Source organism: Salvia hispanica, chromosome 6 (assembly GCF_029641045.1).
Source record: "Salvia hispanica isolate PSC_SH4W2 chromosome 6, Shi_PSC_v1, whole genome shotgun sequence".
NCBI classification, from domain to species: Eukaryota; Viridiplantae; Streptophyta; class Magnoliopsida; order Lamiales; family Lamiaceae; genus Salvia; species Salvia hispanica.
In genome coordinates, this window is record NC_142697.1 from 23,071,683 (window position 1) to 23,089,076 (window position 17,394).

General features: G+C 35.6%; 3 protein-coding genes across 11 annotated transcripts; 2 read left to right on the forward strand and 1 right to left on the reverse strand.

The window, feature by feature from the left end:
• Positions 1-6,726: 6,726 nt before the first annotated feature.
• LOC125208603 (Acyl-CoA N-acyltransferases (NAT) superfamily protein) lies at positions 6,727-11,526 on the reverse strand. 7 transcript variants are annotated; one of them, XR_007174144.2, is made up of 6 exons: positions 10,843-11,526; positions 10,162-10,437; positions 9,017-9,088; positions 8,720-8,789; positions 7,295-7,731; positions 6,727-7,152 (listed from the first exon to the last, which is right to left on the reverse strand). XR_007174144.2 is itself a non-coding variant. In XM_048108255.2 (2 exons), exons 1-2 carry the CDS (start codon positions 11,457-11,459, stop codon positions 10,176-10,178), a joined length of 879 nt encoding a protein of 292 aa, XP_047964212.1. In that variant the 5' UTR covers positions 11,460-11,526; the 3' UTR covers positions 9,716-10,175. The 7 variants fall into 7 exon arrangements, 1 of the variants encoding a protein (XP_047964212.1); XR_007174143.2 differs by having other exon boundaries at positions 8,720-8,873; XR_007174142.2 differs by having other exon boundaries at positions 8,987-9,088.
• Positions 7,071-9,451, forward strand: LOC125208602 (Protein kinase superfamily protein). 2 transcript variants are annotated; one of them, XM_089061818.1, is made up of 7 exons: positions 7,071-7,203; positions 7,283-7,467; positions 7,552-7,750; positions 7,837-8,000; positions 8,086-8,196; positions 8,706-8,828; positions 8,915-9,451. In XM_089061818.1, exons 1-7 carry the CDS (start codon positions 7,134-7,136, stop codon positions 9,149-9,151), a joined length of 1,089 nt encoding a protein of 362 aa, XP_088917944.1. In that variant the 5' UTR covers positions 7,071-7,133; the 3' UTR covers positions 9,152-9,451. The 2 variants fall into 2 exon arrangements, with proteins under 2 accessions (XP_088917944.1, XP_047964211.1); XM_048108254.1 differs by having other exon boundaries at positions 8,089-8,196.
• Positions 11,527-13,128: 1,602 nt separating the features above from the next.
• On the forward strand, positions 13,129-16,559 carry LOC125208601 (nucleobase-ascorbate transporter 6-like). 2 transcript variants are annotated; one of them, XM_048108253.2, is made up of 15 exons: positions 13,129-13,258; positions 13,652-13,800; positions 13,927-14,024; positions 14,103-14,279; positions 14,353-14,453; positions 14,535-14,610; positions 14,697-14,756; positions 14,841-15,025; positions 15,101-15,197; positions 15,274-15,360; positions 15,436-15,494; positions 15,566-15,657; positions 15,743-15,820; positions 15,908-16,068; positions 16,151-16,559. In XM_048108253.2, the coding sequence occupies exons 2-15, from the start codon at positions 13,686-13,688 to the stop codon at positions 16,367-16,369; spliced, it is 1,605 nt and encodes a 534-aa protein (XP_047964210.1). In that variant the 5' UTR covers positions 13,129-13,258; positions 13,652-13,685; the 3' UTR covers positions 16,370-16,559. The 2 variants fall into 2 exon arrangements, with proteins under 2 accessions (XP_047964210.1, XP_047964208.1); XM_048108251.2 differs by lacking the exon at positions 13,129-13,258 and adding an exon at positions 13,304-13,577.
• The last annotated feature ends 835 nt before the right edge of the window (positions 16,560-17,394 follow it).

Consider the following 17,394-nt stretch of genomic DNA (forward strand, 5'->3'; position numbering starts at 1 on the left):
TTCCTTTAACAACCTAACCACTTGATTCCATGCATCTATTAATGCACAACTATAGATTGCCCAACCATATTTCATTATGCTACAAATCTCAATCCAATTCATCCCAAAATTGTAAATTGCTTCAGATATGTTTATAGACATTAAAAATCATGTGTCCTAAGGCTGTAAAAAAATATATCTCGAAATAGACTAGGGCTTATTCTAGTTGACCATGCTGTCTGCTATGATAATGATAATACAGTAACATTTTACTTCGAACAGCATCGAGATCTACTGCAAATAAATGATTATTGAATTACAACCGTACCATTTCAAACATGGTTGTTATCATTCAACTAATTTATTCGTTTTTTAATGCATTACGAGTTTACGACAACAAAATTACCAGTTTACGGATTGATAGTAGTAGTAGTGTAGTACTAGTACTATATACCTATATGAAAGTTTTAGGACTTCGACAAAATTTGATGGTCCAATTGAAATATTTCGACACGGGTATTTAATTCTTTAATGCGTGATGCAAAAATGTTACACCATACATGCACGAAAAATAGTCTTATTTTTTCATTTATGGTTGTCCAATAAAATTAGCCTTCTTCTTTTTTATAATATGTTAGTAGTACTTTGTAACAAAGTTAGTCCAATTTTTCATGATTAATACCTCTTTTTCTTCTACCTCTCTTACTTAACACTCATGTTGTTTACTATTAAAACTATTTTTTATGGACTAATGTAGTACTATATTTTTTTAATCTCGAGATATATGAAACTATAAAATACTCATTTTAATTTTGGGGGACATATATAAAAAAGGAATAATCAATAATATATTAGAGAGGAAGGCAGTGTTAATTAAAACAGACGGATGGATGTTGTGAATTTTACTCAGCTGTATTATTTTGAAAGAGGAATGAGGTGATGAATTAATTGAGAAGTTAAAGGTGGGTATGAGTTAGTTCCGAAAGGAAAAAGATGGGTAAGAGACGGATGTGTAATTAATTGCTTGTGTTGGACCTTCAATTTCAGCAGGTGGAAATACAGTAGGCAGTTACAGAACATTAATGCACCACACTTATTTTATTTATATAGTTATTTGTTTATTTCTACAAATAGGGAATAAATAAATAAAGACCGTTGCTAAATTGTAAATAAGGAAATCAAAATTCTTCTTTCTATTCTCTTTCTATGAGGGTAGGTAGGGGGTATTAAAAATTATTAATAAGAATTTTAGTTATTATATAAGAATAAATAAAAATGGAAGTTTCTTTCTTTTTTTTCAATCTCATAGACAAGATCTAATAATAACAAAGAATTTTAGCATTAGAAAGAATAACATAATTATTAAGAATGAATAATAATGGAAGTTTTTTTTTTTTTTTTTGTTATCTCAATCTCACATACAAGATCTAAGAATAACAAAAAATAATACTAGAATAAATCGAGAATCAATTGAAATATTGTACTACCATTATTCAACTAAATCAATAATGAATTTAATCTCAATCGAATTAAATATAAGTTGAAATCCATTTGGTCAATCAAATCTATAATCTATACATATATAAAATGCGAGTTTGGGCCGCTTTTTAAAATATTTATAAATTTTGGGTGCTATTGTAATTAATAGTATAAATTTACATATTCATATGTACTACTCATACATACACGTTACTTTTAATAGTCCACAATGTAAAAAATTAATATCCTAATCATGGTTTCACTCATTATTAGTTCTCATATATGCGTTTCTTCATACAATTAATATTGATTATTTATCATATAAACGTTACTTCATAACTATTATTGACTGAGGTAGAAAGAAGGATTTAGGATTTAGCTATTTTGGTGGCACAATAAATTTTAATATGAAGAATCTTATTTATAGGTGATTAAACGTGCTGAATAAAATATACTCCTTATAATTAATAAATATTTGGCTATAATTATGTCATAAAAATAAAATCTTTATCGAGAACAACTATAAACATGCATAAAAAATAGGCTAGACTATTCATATTCCAATAAGTTACACTTAAAATGTAATAAAAAATGATTAATGAACCAATATTCAAAGGAACGGTAATTAATGTAATAATGTTAGCACATTTACACGGATCTCTCTATAAATACTTATTCACCCAACAAATTTCTTCAATCAAAATTTCAGATGTGTTTCTGTGGGTGACGGTGCTGAGAGTGAGATGTGCTCAGTCGAGTATAGCGGCATCAAAGATGGAAGATTTGACAAGAGCCGAGATAAAGAATAAGGAACGGAAGATTCAAGAAAAGTGAAGACTAGACTTTCAGGCATCCCTTGATTCCCTTTTATTGTTTGCAAATAATTCTAGAATTAGGGTAGATTCTTGAGTTATATTATGATTGTTAGTTATGATATTGATAAGGCTCGTTTCATGCATTGGTTTTGGATTAAAATTATATGCTTTTGTGGGAGATAATGCACAAATTTTGAGCTTAAGTGTGCAGAAATCTGTTGGATCCGGGAGTTTGTGTTAATTGACCTGGCAGATGCAAAATAGCTGATTTTGAAGTAAAATACCAGAAGTCGTCGCTCGGACCTAGGAGAATCAGGAAGTTGACGACAGGAGTAGAAATGGAGCAAAAGCGCAGAAAAAGTCATCTACCTGGTCAAGGAGACAGAATGACATACTGACATGAAGATCCTCAATTATTGCAAGGGTAAAATGGTCAAATACCGACAAGAAGTTGCCTTAGGGTTGAAGTTAAAGCCACTCTATAAATAGAAGCTTTCCACAATGAAGAGGGGGCGCTTAACGCTTCGTAGTTTAGGTAGGAAGCTCTCGTAGGCGCTTAACGCCACCGCTCTCTTAGTTTAGTTCGATAGTTTGTTGCTTTCTTGGCTTAAATATGTAGTTTCATCGGAGGAATGGACGACTTCACCTTTGGATCTCGACTTATTTTCGGTTTTATGAAGATTTGGTGTTTATTTTCATGTTATTGATGCTATTTACTTATGTTTCTTGGATGCTTTTCGCAATTAGTAGCTTAGATGTTTAGATCCATGTTATTTACATGATTTCCAGTAGTTTAGAGGTTGAGATTTAGTTGTTCACGTGCTCGATTTCTGAGATCCGATAGTTTAGGTGATGCATGCAAGGTAATCTGTGTTCATTTCGTTTTCTGCTTGACCCAGTAGCGTAGATCTGGTAGTTCTAGCTTGAATTTCGTGTTTACGTCTCGTTTTGAAGCATGCTCTGTTTTATTTCGTCAATGGTGTTGAAGCTCTGTTCTATGCTCTGTTTTTACTTGGTTGTTTGGAGAAGATGAAGTAGGAGTTAGTTAGAGAATCAGATCTGCTTTTTGCTTTTGCTTTTTGGTTTTCCCGCTTTTCTGTCAGCCCAACTAGTTTGAGAAAAATGGTCCCCACTTTACTTTTACACCTTGTCTGCCTATTTTAGGAAAGCCTTTAGCTTGGTTAGTAAGTTTCAATTGTTTTCTTTAGTTGCTTTCATATTTTATTAAATTGATGAAAAATATTTTCGTGTTTTATTTTCCTTCCGTACTTCTCCCGTCTCCTAGGTCAGGCAAATAGAGTCCAGTTTAATTCCGCCAGGTCAAGTAGATTAGAGTTTTAACCCACTCAATGAATGCGTGGCAGCAGCCGACCCCTTTTCCGCTTGTGTCATAGAAACGATCTCGAGTAGGTCCATAGTCCATGTGGTTCGACCCCGCTCTTGCCGCTTATACTTAGTAATATTTGTTGCATTAGTGGGAAAATTATAAATCTTGTTGAAAGGAGGGACACGTGCACACGACACACGTGCAAAAACCCGACCCTTCAGATATACAACAATATTTGTTTATTCAAGTTTCATTTTTCATTATTCTAATATGAATCATTTCTTCATCGTCTAGAATTAGTGTGAATAAATGTCTAAAATTATATACGTTTAACGTTATTATAATGCAATAAAGTTCTACCATTTTATGTTCCATTTTTAGTGCAATGAATTGATATTTGGTGATATTATTTTTATGGTAGAAGTGTTAAAGAAGTCCATAATCTCATTTTCATTAGATGTTATTTTAGCTTCTGTAGTGAAATCCAATAATTTTCTATTTTGTACTATACGACTTGAGTGCATTAAAGCGCATTAAAGCGTTCCCAATTGAAATTGAAAACAAATAAGTTAATAGTAATGGTGATTATTCAATTATAGTTGTGTCAAAATGTTTTTTTTTTTTAATAATTTTGATATTTTGAATATTATAAGTCGTGGATTAACTATTTGTTAGAAAAATTATTTTTGTTTTCGTAGTATAGAAATGTAAAGGTTTGTCAAAGGTATTTTTCACAAGTGCCTAGACTTGATGTACTCTTATTAAATTGTTAATTGACAATATTAAATATACCAATATAGAAATAAGTTAATTCGTGCATCGCACGAGGGTTAATACTAGTCAATATTAATGCCCCAATTTCTTCAATAAAATAAATTGAGAATCATCAAAAATACCAATTATCCAATATTCCAATTGAGACAACCAAATATTTAATTAAATTCTATATCGATAAAAAAAATTCACAATTAAATTTATTATCAACTGAACGGATCATTTAATAAGCAACACTACAAATTGACCAAGAAAGAATGATAAAAATCACCAATTGAATTCCAATATCATTTATCCAACTGAATCTAAAATCTAATTACTAGGGGTGTGTTAAAATAACACCACCTTTTAAAATAACATCATACCATCATTCTTAGTCAATCATTCGTAAACGTGGACGAATAATCAGCTACCATGTGGCAATCATAAAAAAAACTCAAGGATAAATTTTCTCGTCCAGCAATATCCAATACGCTAGACAGCAGTTTTTCTCGTCCAGCAATATAGATTGTTGTCTAGCGTTTATACTATTGATGTGTAGCATTTATAATATTCTGGATACGTGGTGTCACAATGTCACTTTAAGAGGTGTTGTCATTTTAACAAAAACCTACTATAATATCTTGGATGTCATAATATTTATATACTCCTACAATACTAAGTCGTACCCTTACTCAGTTACTCCTATAACTTACGAAGATTATCACTAATATTTTGTCATAATATATACTACTCCAGGGGAACATTAGGGTGCCACTATAGTTAGAGTGATACCGTACTATCAACCACGTGCTGCCACGTGGCACGCTATCCAGCAATATTAGGGGCGTATCCAGCAATATCATAGTAAGCGTTTTAGATGGATTTCTACTGATTGCATGATAGTACTACGTGGATTACAATTTAATAAGCAATCTGTCTATATATATACAGCAAGTGAAACATTCTATGTCTATACAGCAATACTCAACAATCTACACAGCAATCCACCTATTACTATCATGCAATCTGTAAACGCATACTAAATGAATATTGCTGGATAAGTCTCTAATATTGTTGGATAACGTGACATGTGGCAGCACGAGATTGGTGGTACGTTATCACGTTAAGAAGGGTTGTCATCTTAACATAATCCTACTACTCCATTATATACATAATTAAATAATAATAGTAAAAGTAATATTATTATTTAATCATTTATAAAACTATAATTTATCGGCAGAACTTAATTATACAAATTATTATTGAATTTACTTTTTACAATTAAATTTAATTAATAAGAATTAAAAGAAAAGAAAAATGAAAAAATGAATGATTCCAAAAAAAGTAATGAACTTAACATAATGAAATACCACCACCACCCACCCTTGTTTTTCTCTTACTGCAAGATAATCATACCATCTAGTATAAAATAAGTAGGAAATGATGCTAGTGTAAAATACTTGAATATTAAATGAGAATTAATTTATTATTTTTTGATAGATATATTATTGGATAGCAATTTTGTGGCTTGTACATTATGGCTCCATAGTTTTACTAATAATAAAAAGATCTCGTGAAATAGCAAAAACTTTAGTGCTATATATATATTCAAAGCTCATAAATTTCCTTTGCTGATATGAAGTCCTATTTATCTCATTTGAATCTGGATGAACGAATTCCTTCTTAGTGCAATCGGATTAATGAATTCAATCCGAGAGCATGATTTGGGAGGAAGCACGGCATTGTTAATATGATGTTTCCCTTCAATCAATGTGTTGAGAATTTGAGCCACCATAATCACTGAAGTTAATAAGGAACTTTTATTGATTTTTTATAAAATGAATAGAAAAACATCAAAATTCAATGGTGCCTATAATAATAACCACAGTGATCTAAACTTTATACCGCACGCGGCTTCTCTTCTCCAATTTGTAGATGTATAATAAATTCCATTTCTTTTTATCATAAAAATCTTTGCTACATTCAAATGAGGGAATAACTATTGTGGGAAAGTTTTAATAATTGCTAAATTGTTAGGGATATTTTTAAAAATAATTTTGTTAGTATGTATTTATTTCCTTGTTTTATACGACGAATTCTAATACAAAGAGAGGGTAGTGTACACTTCGCGTAGATTGGAAGTAGTGATTCTTTTCTTGATTGAAACCCATAACTCATTCCTCAAAAAAGGCCATATACAAATGGAAATCTTTTCAAGATATGGCACACATTCATACCAATCTAGTGAAAAAATCAAGAATCTTCAAAAGCCCATAATTCTTAGTTTGAAAAATACAGAATCGAGAAATAAAAATATTACTATTATGGTTCTATTCTAACAAACAAAAGTTGCTTTGAAGAACAAGGACGTGCGATCAAATGAGAAGTTGAACAGAAGATTGATTTGGAGCAGCAATGAAAGCCACCCCTCAACCATATTCTTTCTCAATCTCACAATTATTCAAAATAAGATATTATGGAACAAGATTTTGCAGATGCTCTTTCCCTTTCAGACATACATACGCACGCACAAACCTAAGCAAATTACACCTCTTTCTTTAACTTCAAGTGCCAAATCCTGGTTGTTGTTGCAACTAAGTATGCTCAAAGCTAACTTACCTCACTTGCTTTGTACACACTCATATACCGATTCTCGTACTTCCAAACAATATAACCTCTCTCCGGGCTCATACTTACACCTGCTTCTGGTTTAAGGAAAACTCAACTCCTTTGTTGTTGTGTTAGGACTACTTCTTCCTAGAGCAGAGCAACAAAAGATGCCTTTTGGATTAGTTTCTGCGTGGAACAAACGTAGGAGAAGCAAGTCCGAGGATCAGACCAATCCTTGTAATTTTTCTATTTCTCATACTTTCTAAGATGATATGATATTTATGTTTTAGTTCTGAGATTTTTGTGGTTGGTTTAGGGGTGTACAAACCTGTGGAGCAGTGGCAGATCGAGTGCAAAGGGCCCCCGCCAAAGAGAAGAACTGCATCAGCAGTATACACGGTGAAGGAGATGGAGGAGGCGACATGTTCCTTCAGTGATGAATACCTGCTTGGGAAAGGAGGCTTTGGCCGGGTTTATAAAGGCACTCTAAGGTCCGGGCAGGTATGTTGGAGTTGCACGTTTCTTCAGTAAAAAAGAATACCTGAAATAAGAAGTTGTAACAATAAGTTGTATCTGAATCGACAGGTTGTGGCGATCAAGAAAATGGAGCTACCACCATTCAAAAAGGCAGAGGGAGAGAGGGAGTTCCGCGTAGAGGTCGATATTCTGAGCAGACTGGACCATCCCAATCTTGTCAACTTGATTGGATACTGTGCAGATGGGAAGCAAAGGTTTCTGGTGTACGAGTATCTGCACAAAGGGAATCTGCAAGATCATTTAAACGGTGGGTTAGTAAGGACTAATAAAAAGAGGTTTTAGCGTATTACATTTTCCATTGCCTCATTGGTTTATATGCAAATCATCCTACAGGAATCGAACATGTAAAGATTGATTGGCCTTCGAGGCTGAAAGTGGCTCTCGGAGCAGCAAGAGGACTTGCATACCTCCATTCAGGTTCTGATGTCGGGATTCCTATTGTCCACAGAGACTTCAAATCTACTAATATTCTTCTTGATACTAATTTGGAAGCAAAGGTAACATTTTTCCCAGAAACGTTAACATATTACTTACAACTGTTATCATAAGCATATTAAGACTTATCATCAAAAGCTTTATTAGCAGATATCAGACTTTGGACTAGCAAAATTAATGCCAGAAGGCCAGGAAACTTGTATCACAACCGCAACAGTGCTTGGCACTTTTGGCTATTTTGATCCCGAATATACCTTGGTATGACTACAAACTTCTTTCTATAGTTTTCGTCTTAAAGAATGTATGGTTTGGTTTCTTTCTTGACTGCTTTTACTAAATTCTCTATGCCAGAGACTGAATTTTGAATTAGAAACTTGGGAGATGAAAGCAATAAATCCATCAATAGCTATCTTACCATAAGCTAAATTTTTATATTTACAAACATAAACTCTTATATTTTTGTCTTGGTTGCAAATTTTTGATAAAGCTAGGAAACTAACTAACATTTCCTTACTTGAGGAATCATTTAACTAACATTTCTTTACTTCATAATAAACTAGTTAAACTGGATATAGACATTTTCAGTTTTACAAATCTTGGAGATCATTGCCTTAAGTGGGAGCTAATATAAAGGAGTAAAGGAGGGATTATTTAGTTTTTTTTATCTTGAGATAGGGCTTTCAAACCAACCAACAGGGAAACCATTTCTAATATTAACTTAAGGAATGGCAAGAGGGATCGAGATATTTATGTCTACCTTGCAACAGACAGGGAAACTTACTCTACAAAGTGATGTCTACGCATTTGGAGTCGTGCTACTCGAGCTTTTGACTGGACGGAGAGCAGTTGACCTGACCCAAGGACCAAGCGATCAAAATTTAGTGATCCAGGTACTGGATATAATATAAACTGTACTTTCTTTGAGCATCCTAAACCTGTTACCAATATAAAGTGGTGTATATATCAAATTCCACAGGTTAGGCACATATTAAATGACAAGAAGAAACTGAAAAGGGTGATTGATCCTGAAATGGCACGGAGTTCATACACAATGGAGTCGGTAGCCATGTTTGCAAACCTGGCATCACGCTGCATCCGAGTAGACAGTCACGAGAGGCCCTCGATGATAGAATGTGTGAAAGAACTCCAACTGATCATGTACATCAATTCTAAAGGATTAGGGATGACAATGCATGCACTTAGAATGTTGTGAAACCACTCAGAAGTGATTTTGTTTATAACAGAATAAGATAGGCAGTCAACCGCAAGGTTTAATAAGATGGGCAGTCAACCGCAAGGTTTTCCCTAAATCTTGATAACAGGGAACCATTCAAAGTGCTTCAATTCAAACACATCAGAGATGTTGATGTGCTTCTGAGTAATCTGATAGTACTCAACAAAACAATCATAAATTCCAGCTAAAAAACATTCATGCGGACGAGACATGTTCTTGTTGTATTCATAAGAATTTTATTCTGTTGTGTTTGATATAGATGTTTCTGGTCATTAAACATATTCAAGAATTGATAATGCCATCTGGATGCTTACTACAGTTCTGTCGAAATTACAAGCTAGAGTAACTTGAATAATAGGAGTTCCATACCCATATAACACAATAACTAAGAGTGTAATGCACTTAAGCAAATAAAAAACAGATGAGAATATGAGATAATCCCTTATAACTATAAGAGTGTAAGCAGCTCAGCATCACCAGACTATATACTAAAGAAAAGAAGAAACAGCAGATGAAAAATTATAAATCCAAGCAAAATGGAAAGATGAGATAAGTCAACCAGCCAAATTAAAAGGACCATCACTGTAACAACAATGGTCAAGGATACAAGTGATGGCATTCATAAGATTCAGTGTAAGAGTAAGACACAGACGAATACTGAAGCTACATTGACCTACTAATTGGGAGCTTCAGGCCATTTTCTGGGACATAACATCCCACAGAAGTTAGATTAGATCAGAATAATTGTTTATTACAGAGTGGCACCACTGAACTTGGTAAAACAAAGTGGAACTTATGTTGCTTATTACTCTTCCGTCTTCAGACACCTCTGATGAAACTATGTCGTGTGCAGAAGTCGGTACCGGGTATATTCTATTTCTTGGTCATGTATAGTGTACAGCAACAGTTCTCAGCAAGTGAAAAAAAATGAAGCAAATACATGAGAAGCTTTCATGGGAAATTTCCAACATTTTCCCCTTGATTCGTACCTCAAAGGCCATTTTTACAACCGTTCATCAAGAGGAGCATCTACAACAGAAGCATCCTCAGAGGCAGGAAGTTCTTTGCGCATCAAGCGCCTCCGCCTCTGTAGCGTTAACAAGGTCAAGATGCTATCCGTCTGAACAACGCTGTAACCTGCTTTTGTATACATGTTGAATGGACCTTCGTCAATGATTCTGCAGTGCAGATAGACCTCCCTAGACGAGCTCATTTTTGTAATAAGTTCTTCACCCGCTCTCAGTAAATGCCAGCCAATGCCTCTCCTGGAATGCATTTTTACATGAAGACTCGAATCATCCAATAAGATTATGAAACTAATGAAATCCAGAGACAGGATGATATTCAACATAGATATAACTGTTCCCATGAATGACATATAACGCATTCCATCTAAAAAGAATGCTTCCACAATGGGAAGTCAGCAGTCAATGAGATACCTCAAACGGTGGTAGAGTTTTAAGTCAAACACGAATATGACTCAGAAAATCACCCATCTCATCCCAGCATCCAAATCCATATTTCATACATATACTAAGTGAGAAACTTGATCTATAATGGTTGTGCCAGATGGATTCATGATTGCTACAGTTTGAGCTTAAAATCATTACTACCTAGCTTATACAATTAAAGAGCACATCTTGATATAGCTTATTCAGAGTGGAGGATACCTCCTGAGAGGCTTCCTGACAGCCATATTACAAATGTAAGGCGAGTTGTTGGGCGGCGTAGGAGTAGGAGGATTCGCATTCGCCCCCTTTCCATCAAAAGTCAATTCAACAGTTCCGGCCAGCTCAAAATCCTCTTCCCCATTCTCCCTGTACACTCCAAGAAGCGTAGCATTGTGAGGCATCATCTCCCTCCTCTCAATCAGGTAATTCTTCACCAAGAACTCCAACAATTTCACATAACCGCCCGCCATCATCATCGATTCCGCGAAGGACTCGGACAGCAGAGTCACGGTCAGGTCCATCTCCTCCTCCCTCATCGCGCGGACCCAGAGAAGCCCGGATTCCAATTGCTTGTGGTAGCTGTAGTTCCCGAGAAGCTCGAGCTTATCGAGGTCGTCGTCGGTGAGAAATCGGCCGGTTTGGAGTGGGTTCTGTAATGATGGAGACGACGAAGAGGGAGAGGGGGAGTGGGAGGCTGAGAGAGAGATGGAGTGATTGTGTAGCTTGTGGTTGGGGAATTGGAGAAATGGATGTCGGTGGGTTGCGGCTGGGAGGTGGAGGTGGTGGTGGTGCGGCTGCAAGCGTAGGGAGATTGAGAGGGAAGCTTCTGCTGCCATTGCCAGAGTTGATATGATTTGGGAATCCCAGATTTAGTGTATGGTTGAGGCAATTCAACAACTTTATTATTATTTTCATTAATGATTTCCAAACTCCTACACATATATGCTCTTCTTTTTTCTCCACTAATTTTTATGTTCTCACTTTCCAAGATAATATTTTAAACACTTTTTTAAATAATAATAATAATAATAATAATTTACAGTACAAAGTCACACAACTCAACGCCAGAAATCTGTGTTTCTTCTTCTTATTATCCAAATTCAATTCTTCATTTTTCAGTTTTGCTTCAGAATTAGAATTTGCATTTAATTTCGGAGACAAATCATCTCTACATTCAATAATTAGTGGTGAAAAGAAACTTAAAGCTAAGCAGAACCTTTGCAACAAGTTCAAAGAAAATCAGAGGCCCAACTCAAGCCCATTTATTTCAAAATGACAAAACTTCGCCCAGCCCACACCTCCTTAAGAATGGGAGGGTATATATACAAATACCATTACCAACAAATCTATGTGATTATGTATTCAATATTACTATAGTAGATTTTTGTATAATATAGACTTAGGGTTTTTAAAATCACAAGTTTTTGTTAAAATTTTGTTTTGTTCATGAACTTATTAAAACTTGATCGTTAATATCATAAATTTATACTTGTAAACAAAATTTCAAGAATTTAATATTTCCCTAAATTAAATTCAATGTTGCATATCATATTATAAGTGGACAATCTGGTCAATTGTAAAAATGATGTTTTTAATGGGTATAAATCGCATCGATTTTGTGAGTTAGATGAGTTTCAAATTTTCTCCCAATTCCAATCACAATTCAACATCATGGACACACATAACATTATGATTTTTTTGCAACGAAATTTTAAGTTCATAGAAAATAATTTTCAGCAAAAAATTAGCTCTATACAAAAACACTATTCGGTGTTAAACCCTACAAATGTTCCCATTCATAACAATAATTAAAAAAAAAATACCCCTACTATACTCTCGTAAACTGTAAAGAACGAAATTAAAATGATGTCGTAGAAAGTCGAACCACTATACCTGATTTCTGTCCCATTATACCTGATTATGAAAATTTCCTAGCATAAATTATTAACCAAAGAGAGTTCTAGCAGTATCACAATTTCAAAATAATTTCAGAAAATGGATTCTGAATATTTTTTGTTTTTATAGACATTTTAGTATTGAACCACCCTGAAATCATACTCAGTCGGTTGTCTCATTTTATCATTTTCATCTTTTCATCAATAAATGTCTCACTCACTTTTACTGCATTTCTTAAAACTCATGCCCGATCAAATTGACGGTAATGATGGAAGGAGGGAGTAAGTAAAAAAAAATTACTCGACTGAAGAAATGGAAACTTATATTACAATGTCGACCGTAGTAGCGTGCAGCCATTTCTACGGTGGCCTTACAAAGTCCAGCAGCATTGGGCTAATGAAATCATGCCACGCGTCCCAATGTTGGACTTGTATGGCTAGTACAATGCTGGTGCAGAAGGCCTAGAGTCTGAATCCTAGAGTGTATTCTTGCAGAAGCTATCGCCTTTAATTATACCCAAATAATAAAAGCAACTTGTCCCACAACATAAATTCTTCTAAATCTGCATGTACAATTTTTAATTAGTTTTCAATTTGTGTGGATGGTCTAATAAAGGTGGCAAGATGCTCCATAGCTTTATCTTTTGCTTCACAGAGAAGTTGAATTTGATTTTATTTTTTGTGAGTGTTTGAAATTGCACGAAACAGAATCGCCTAGGAAGGCGCTAATTGCTGAGAAGGTTGCATTTTGGTTTTTGCTTTATCTCTTTACTCTTTTTCTTTCTCTTGTTTCTTTCGTTTTTTTGTTGGCCATCTTTCCTCTCACCCCTGCCTTGTTTTTAGGCCCATATTCACATTTGCTTTATCATATTCTTGAATTTCTTGAAGAAGGTTGTTAGTCCTTTTCCGCTAGTACTCTTTTATTTTTCTTCCTCAAAACCTCACTCACAGTAGAAATAAAAAAACAGCGCTCCAATGTTGTGGCAGGGACTTTGCATGGTTTCTTTTTCTTGATCACTTGCGCTGTCAAAAAGACTTTCTTGTTTTCCATCATTTTTGGTAAATTTATTAATGTTGTTGATTTGTTGTGTCTGAGGTTGGAGCTGTAATAATTGAGATTGTTTGATTTCAAGGCTTTTTACTGAGGGTGAAAAAGAAGCAGAGATCATGGCCGGAGGAGGAGCAGCAGCGCCGCCGCCGAAGCAAGAGGAGTTAATGCCATTTCCAGTCAAAGATCAGCTTCCCGGAGTTTCTTTCTGCATCACTAGCCCACCTCCATGGCGTGAGCCCATCTTCCATATTCTCTTGCTTCTTCTTTTCTCATTAGTAATGTTAAAACTGTGTGTGTAAATGTAATTGGAAAGTATGATTTGAATTTCTAAAATTTTGGTGATGTTTATTAATGAAGCTGAGGCCATATTGCTTGGGTTCCAACACTTTCTTGTGATGCTTGGCACAACTGTGCTCATACCCTCCATTTTGGTCCCCCAAATGGGAGGAGGAAAAGTAAGGATATGCTTAGTTCTGTATAAGTTTTGAATAAGTCCCACAAATTCTTTATTTTAATGATTTGTCCCCTGTTAGGAAGAGAAAGCTTTGATGATTCAAACACTACAGTTTGTTGCTGGTTTGAACACTCTTGCTCAGACATTGTTTGGCACTCGCCTACCGGCTGTGATCGGAGGCTCTTACACCTTTGTGCCCGCCACTCTGTCTATCGTCTTAGCTGGCCGATATAGTGATATTTTGGATCCTTATGAGGTGATCATCAAATCATGTCCCTTTTCACCCTCTTTAGCTAATTAGTTAACTTGATGCCTTCATTGATTTATAGAAATTCAAGAAGATTATGAGGGGAATTCAAGGGGCTATGATTGTAGCTTCCACTCTTCAGATTGTCATCGGCTTCAGTGGCCTGTGGCGCAACGTGACCAGGTGACATGCCTCGTGTGTGTATGTGTCTGTACAATGGTCTTGTTTATGACATAAAGTTAGTAATGTAGTTCAATATTTCAGGTTAATGAGCCCCCTTTCCACAGTTCCATTGGTAGCTCTCACCGGGTTCGGTCTGTATGAATTAGGCTTTCCTCTGGTAACATTTATGTGAAGAATGCAAGCAAGTTTTCAGAGGTTCTGTTTCCTTTCTTACATGATATCCAATTTGATCTGTGATTCCAGCTTACAAAATGTGTGGAGATTGGACTGCCTCAGCTTGTTTTGCTTGTGATAGTTTCACAGGTGAGAGTCTGATCAAATACATATAGCAAGAATCTTTAGCTTGTAACTAACTCCATAACTAATCCTAATATGGCTGCTTTTCAGTACTTGCCACATCTGATGAAAGGGGGGAGAAATGTGTTTGATCGGTTTGCAGTGTTATTCTCCGTGATCATCGTCTGGATATATGCACACCTACTCACCGTGGGCGGAGCATACAAGAACGTGCCACTCACGACTCAGCTAAGCTGCAGAACTGACCGTGCTGGGATCATAGGCGCTGCTCCTTGGTGAGAAAAGTGTTATAAAATTGAATGAGAGAGAAAAAAGTGAACATGTCTAAAATGAGAGGCGCGTTGTTGCAGGATCAGAGTTCCGTATCCATTTCAATGGGGAGCTCCAAGCTTTCATGCTGGGGAATCATTTGCCATGATGGCAACTTCATTTGTAGCCCTTGTTGAGGTCTCAAAATTCTTAATCAGCACAAAAATTTTCTTGTACATTGTTGACATTGATTATCTGAATCTGTGAAGTGCAGTCAACTGGTGCTTTCATTGCTGTGTCAAGGTATGCGAGTGCAACTCCTGTACCACATTCTGTTCTTAGCCGTGGCATCGGCTGGCAGGTATGATGACTTGCCTCCTGCTTATTTTCTCTTTACCTAATTTCATTCGTCTAAATCAACCCGAATTTGTTATAGGGTGTCGCCATATTGTTCTCCGGGATATTTGGTACGGGAACTGGATCTTCAGTGTCTGTGTAAGTTGCCTCTTCTTCATCATCACAACACAAATACTATACAGATACACACTCACATTGTCTTGTTACAGTGAAAATGCCGGCTTGCTTGGGCTGACACGCGTTGGCAGCCGTAGAGTGATACAAATATCTGCTGGTTTCATGCTGTTCTTCTCCATACTAGGCAAGTAGTCACCATTACTACTCTCCAAGCATGAACATGAATTATGTTTGTTTACTAAAAAGGCCATTTCCTCGTTTCACCTCAGCGAAATTTGGAGCTGTCTTCGCCTCAATCCCTGCTCCCATCATCGCTGCTCTGTATTGCCTTCTCTTTGCCTATGTTGGTATGTAATGACTAATGTGTGTGTTGATCTTACATTATCCAAATCATATTATATTCATCTCATTAGTACATTGATTGTTACAAACAGGTGTTGGTGGGCTTACTTTCCTGCAGTTCTGCAATCTCAACAGTTTTAGGACAAAGTTCATTCTTGCATTCTCGGTGTTCATGGGACTGTCCGTGCCACACTACTTCAACGAGTACGAATCTCTGAAAGGCTATGGACCTGTTCACACCAAAGCAAGATGGGTAAGAAAGAAGCCACCCATATTCGTTCCTGTCACTAATTTTGGTTTCGAGCATTTGAGCCTAGACATGAATGTTTGTGCAGTTCAACGACATGATCAACGTGCCCTTCTCGTCTGAGCCATTCGTGGCTGGTTTTCTGGGCCTGGTTCTGGACCTGACTATGCCTCCCAAGGACACCACGACGAGGAAGGACAGAGGCATGCATTGGTGGGACAAGTTCCGGTCTTACAAGACCGATACTAGGAGTGAAGAGTTCTACTCTCTGCCTCTCAATCTCAACAAGTTCTTCCCATCTGTCTAGATCTTTGCAAAATACTATCACACTATCTATGTTTTCTTCACCAACTGTAGACTGTAGTATCAAGGTTATTAATATACTGTGTCAAAATTTTGTGTTTTCTTCTTGTAAAATGAGATCAATATTTGCTTATGATTAGGAAACTTTCTACTCAATGAATCCCTTAAGCTTATGTAATGACAAACTTATGCTACTCATGTGTGTAAATTTTAGTGATTATTTTGAAGTAATGTGAAGTTTTACACCTACAGGCTACAGCAAAGATTATAAGTCATGGGGAGTATATCTCTATGAACCAATCTCTTCAGCGTGAAAATTGATTTATGATTTTTTAATCAATTTTTTTATATGCTGGGATATACTAGAATTTGACCAAACATAATAATTTTATGACAATTTTTCCTTATAATTTATGTTTTGGTTTTCTTCAATTATTGTTGTGACAGTGTCTGGCATTCTATAAAGTAATAATACAAGTGCTATATCTATATACAAGAAAATGTTGATATGCTTAATTGTGTCTCCCTATTCCCTAAATCTTGCTTAAACATTCCTGCTCTTCTGCGAATTGTCTTGTTTTTGTATTCAAAATAAATAGATAAAAAATTTGTCTAATCGACTCTCACTGATGTCCACATGTGTTGACCAAAAACTTTACAGATAAAGTTACAAAACAATAATTAATTGTGCCAGATTTATAATTTGCACTAGGGAAACATGCTAACTGTAGAGCGAGGGGGAGGGGATCAAAATTAAATTTTTGGTCTGATAAAGGGCAAATTGCATGGCTAACAAGTAACAACATTATCTAATTTATTACTCCTATTAATCCACATAAACTATCTCAGTTAGCATGTCTTCAAATAATTGGGTAGTCCTTGCAAAATGTGGCCTCAGTTTATACTTTATAGAGGCAACAAAACCACTTCAGATACACGTATAGCTTCGCGGGATTGGTTAAGTTAGTCGACATGGTCCTGTGCATAGCCAATAATTTGGGCCAGTGTCAAATTCTTTTTATTTTATTC

What these genes read in the sequence shown, in the direction of transcription:
- LOC125208601 (XM_048108253.2), top strand. Translation starts at nt 13,686, where the DNA reads ATGGCCGGAGGAGGAGCAGCAGCGCCGCCGCCGAAGCAAGAGGAGTTA. An exon ending in CTGTGGCGCAACGTGACCAG is followed by an intron (nt 14,454 to 14,534) that starts GTGACATGCCTC and finishes TCAATATTTCAG; the next exon opens with GTTAATGAGCCCCCTTTCCA. An exon ending in TTCACACCAAAGCAAGATGG is followed by an intron (nt 16,069 to 16,150) that starts GTAAGAAAGAAG and finishes ATGTTTGTGCAG; the next exon opens with TTCAACGACATGATCAACGT.
- LOC125208603 (XM_048108255.2), bottom strand. Translation starts at nt 11,459, where the DNA reads ATGGCAGCAGAAGCTTCCCTCTCAATCTCCCTACGCTTGCAGCCGCAC. An exon ending in GTCAGGAAGCCTCTCAGGAG is followed by an intron (nt 10,438 to 10,842) that starts GTATCCTCCACT and finishes AATGCATTCCAG; the next exon opens with GAGAGGCATTGGCTGGCATT.
- LOC125208602 (XM_089061818.1), top strand. Translation starts at nt 7,134, where the DNA reads ATGCCTTTTGGATTAGTTTCTGCGTGGAACAAACGTAGGAGAAGCAAG. An exon ending in CGAGGATCAGACCAATCCTT is followed by an intron (nt 7,204 to 7,282) that starts GTAATTTTTCTA and finishes TGGTTGGTTTAG; the next exon opens with GGGTGTACAAACCTGTGGAG. An exon ending in TCTGCAAGATCATTTAAACG is followed by an intron (nt 7,751 to 7,836) that starts GTGGGTTAGTAA and finishes ATCATCCTACAG; the next exon opens with GAATCGAACATGTAAAGATT.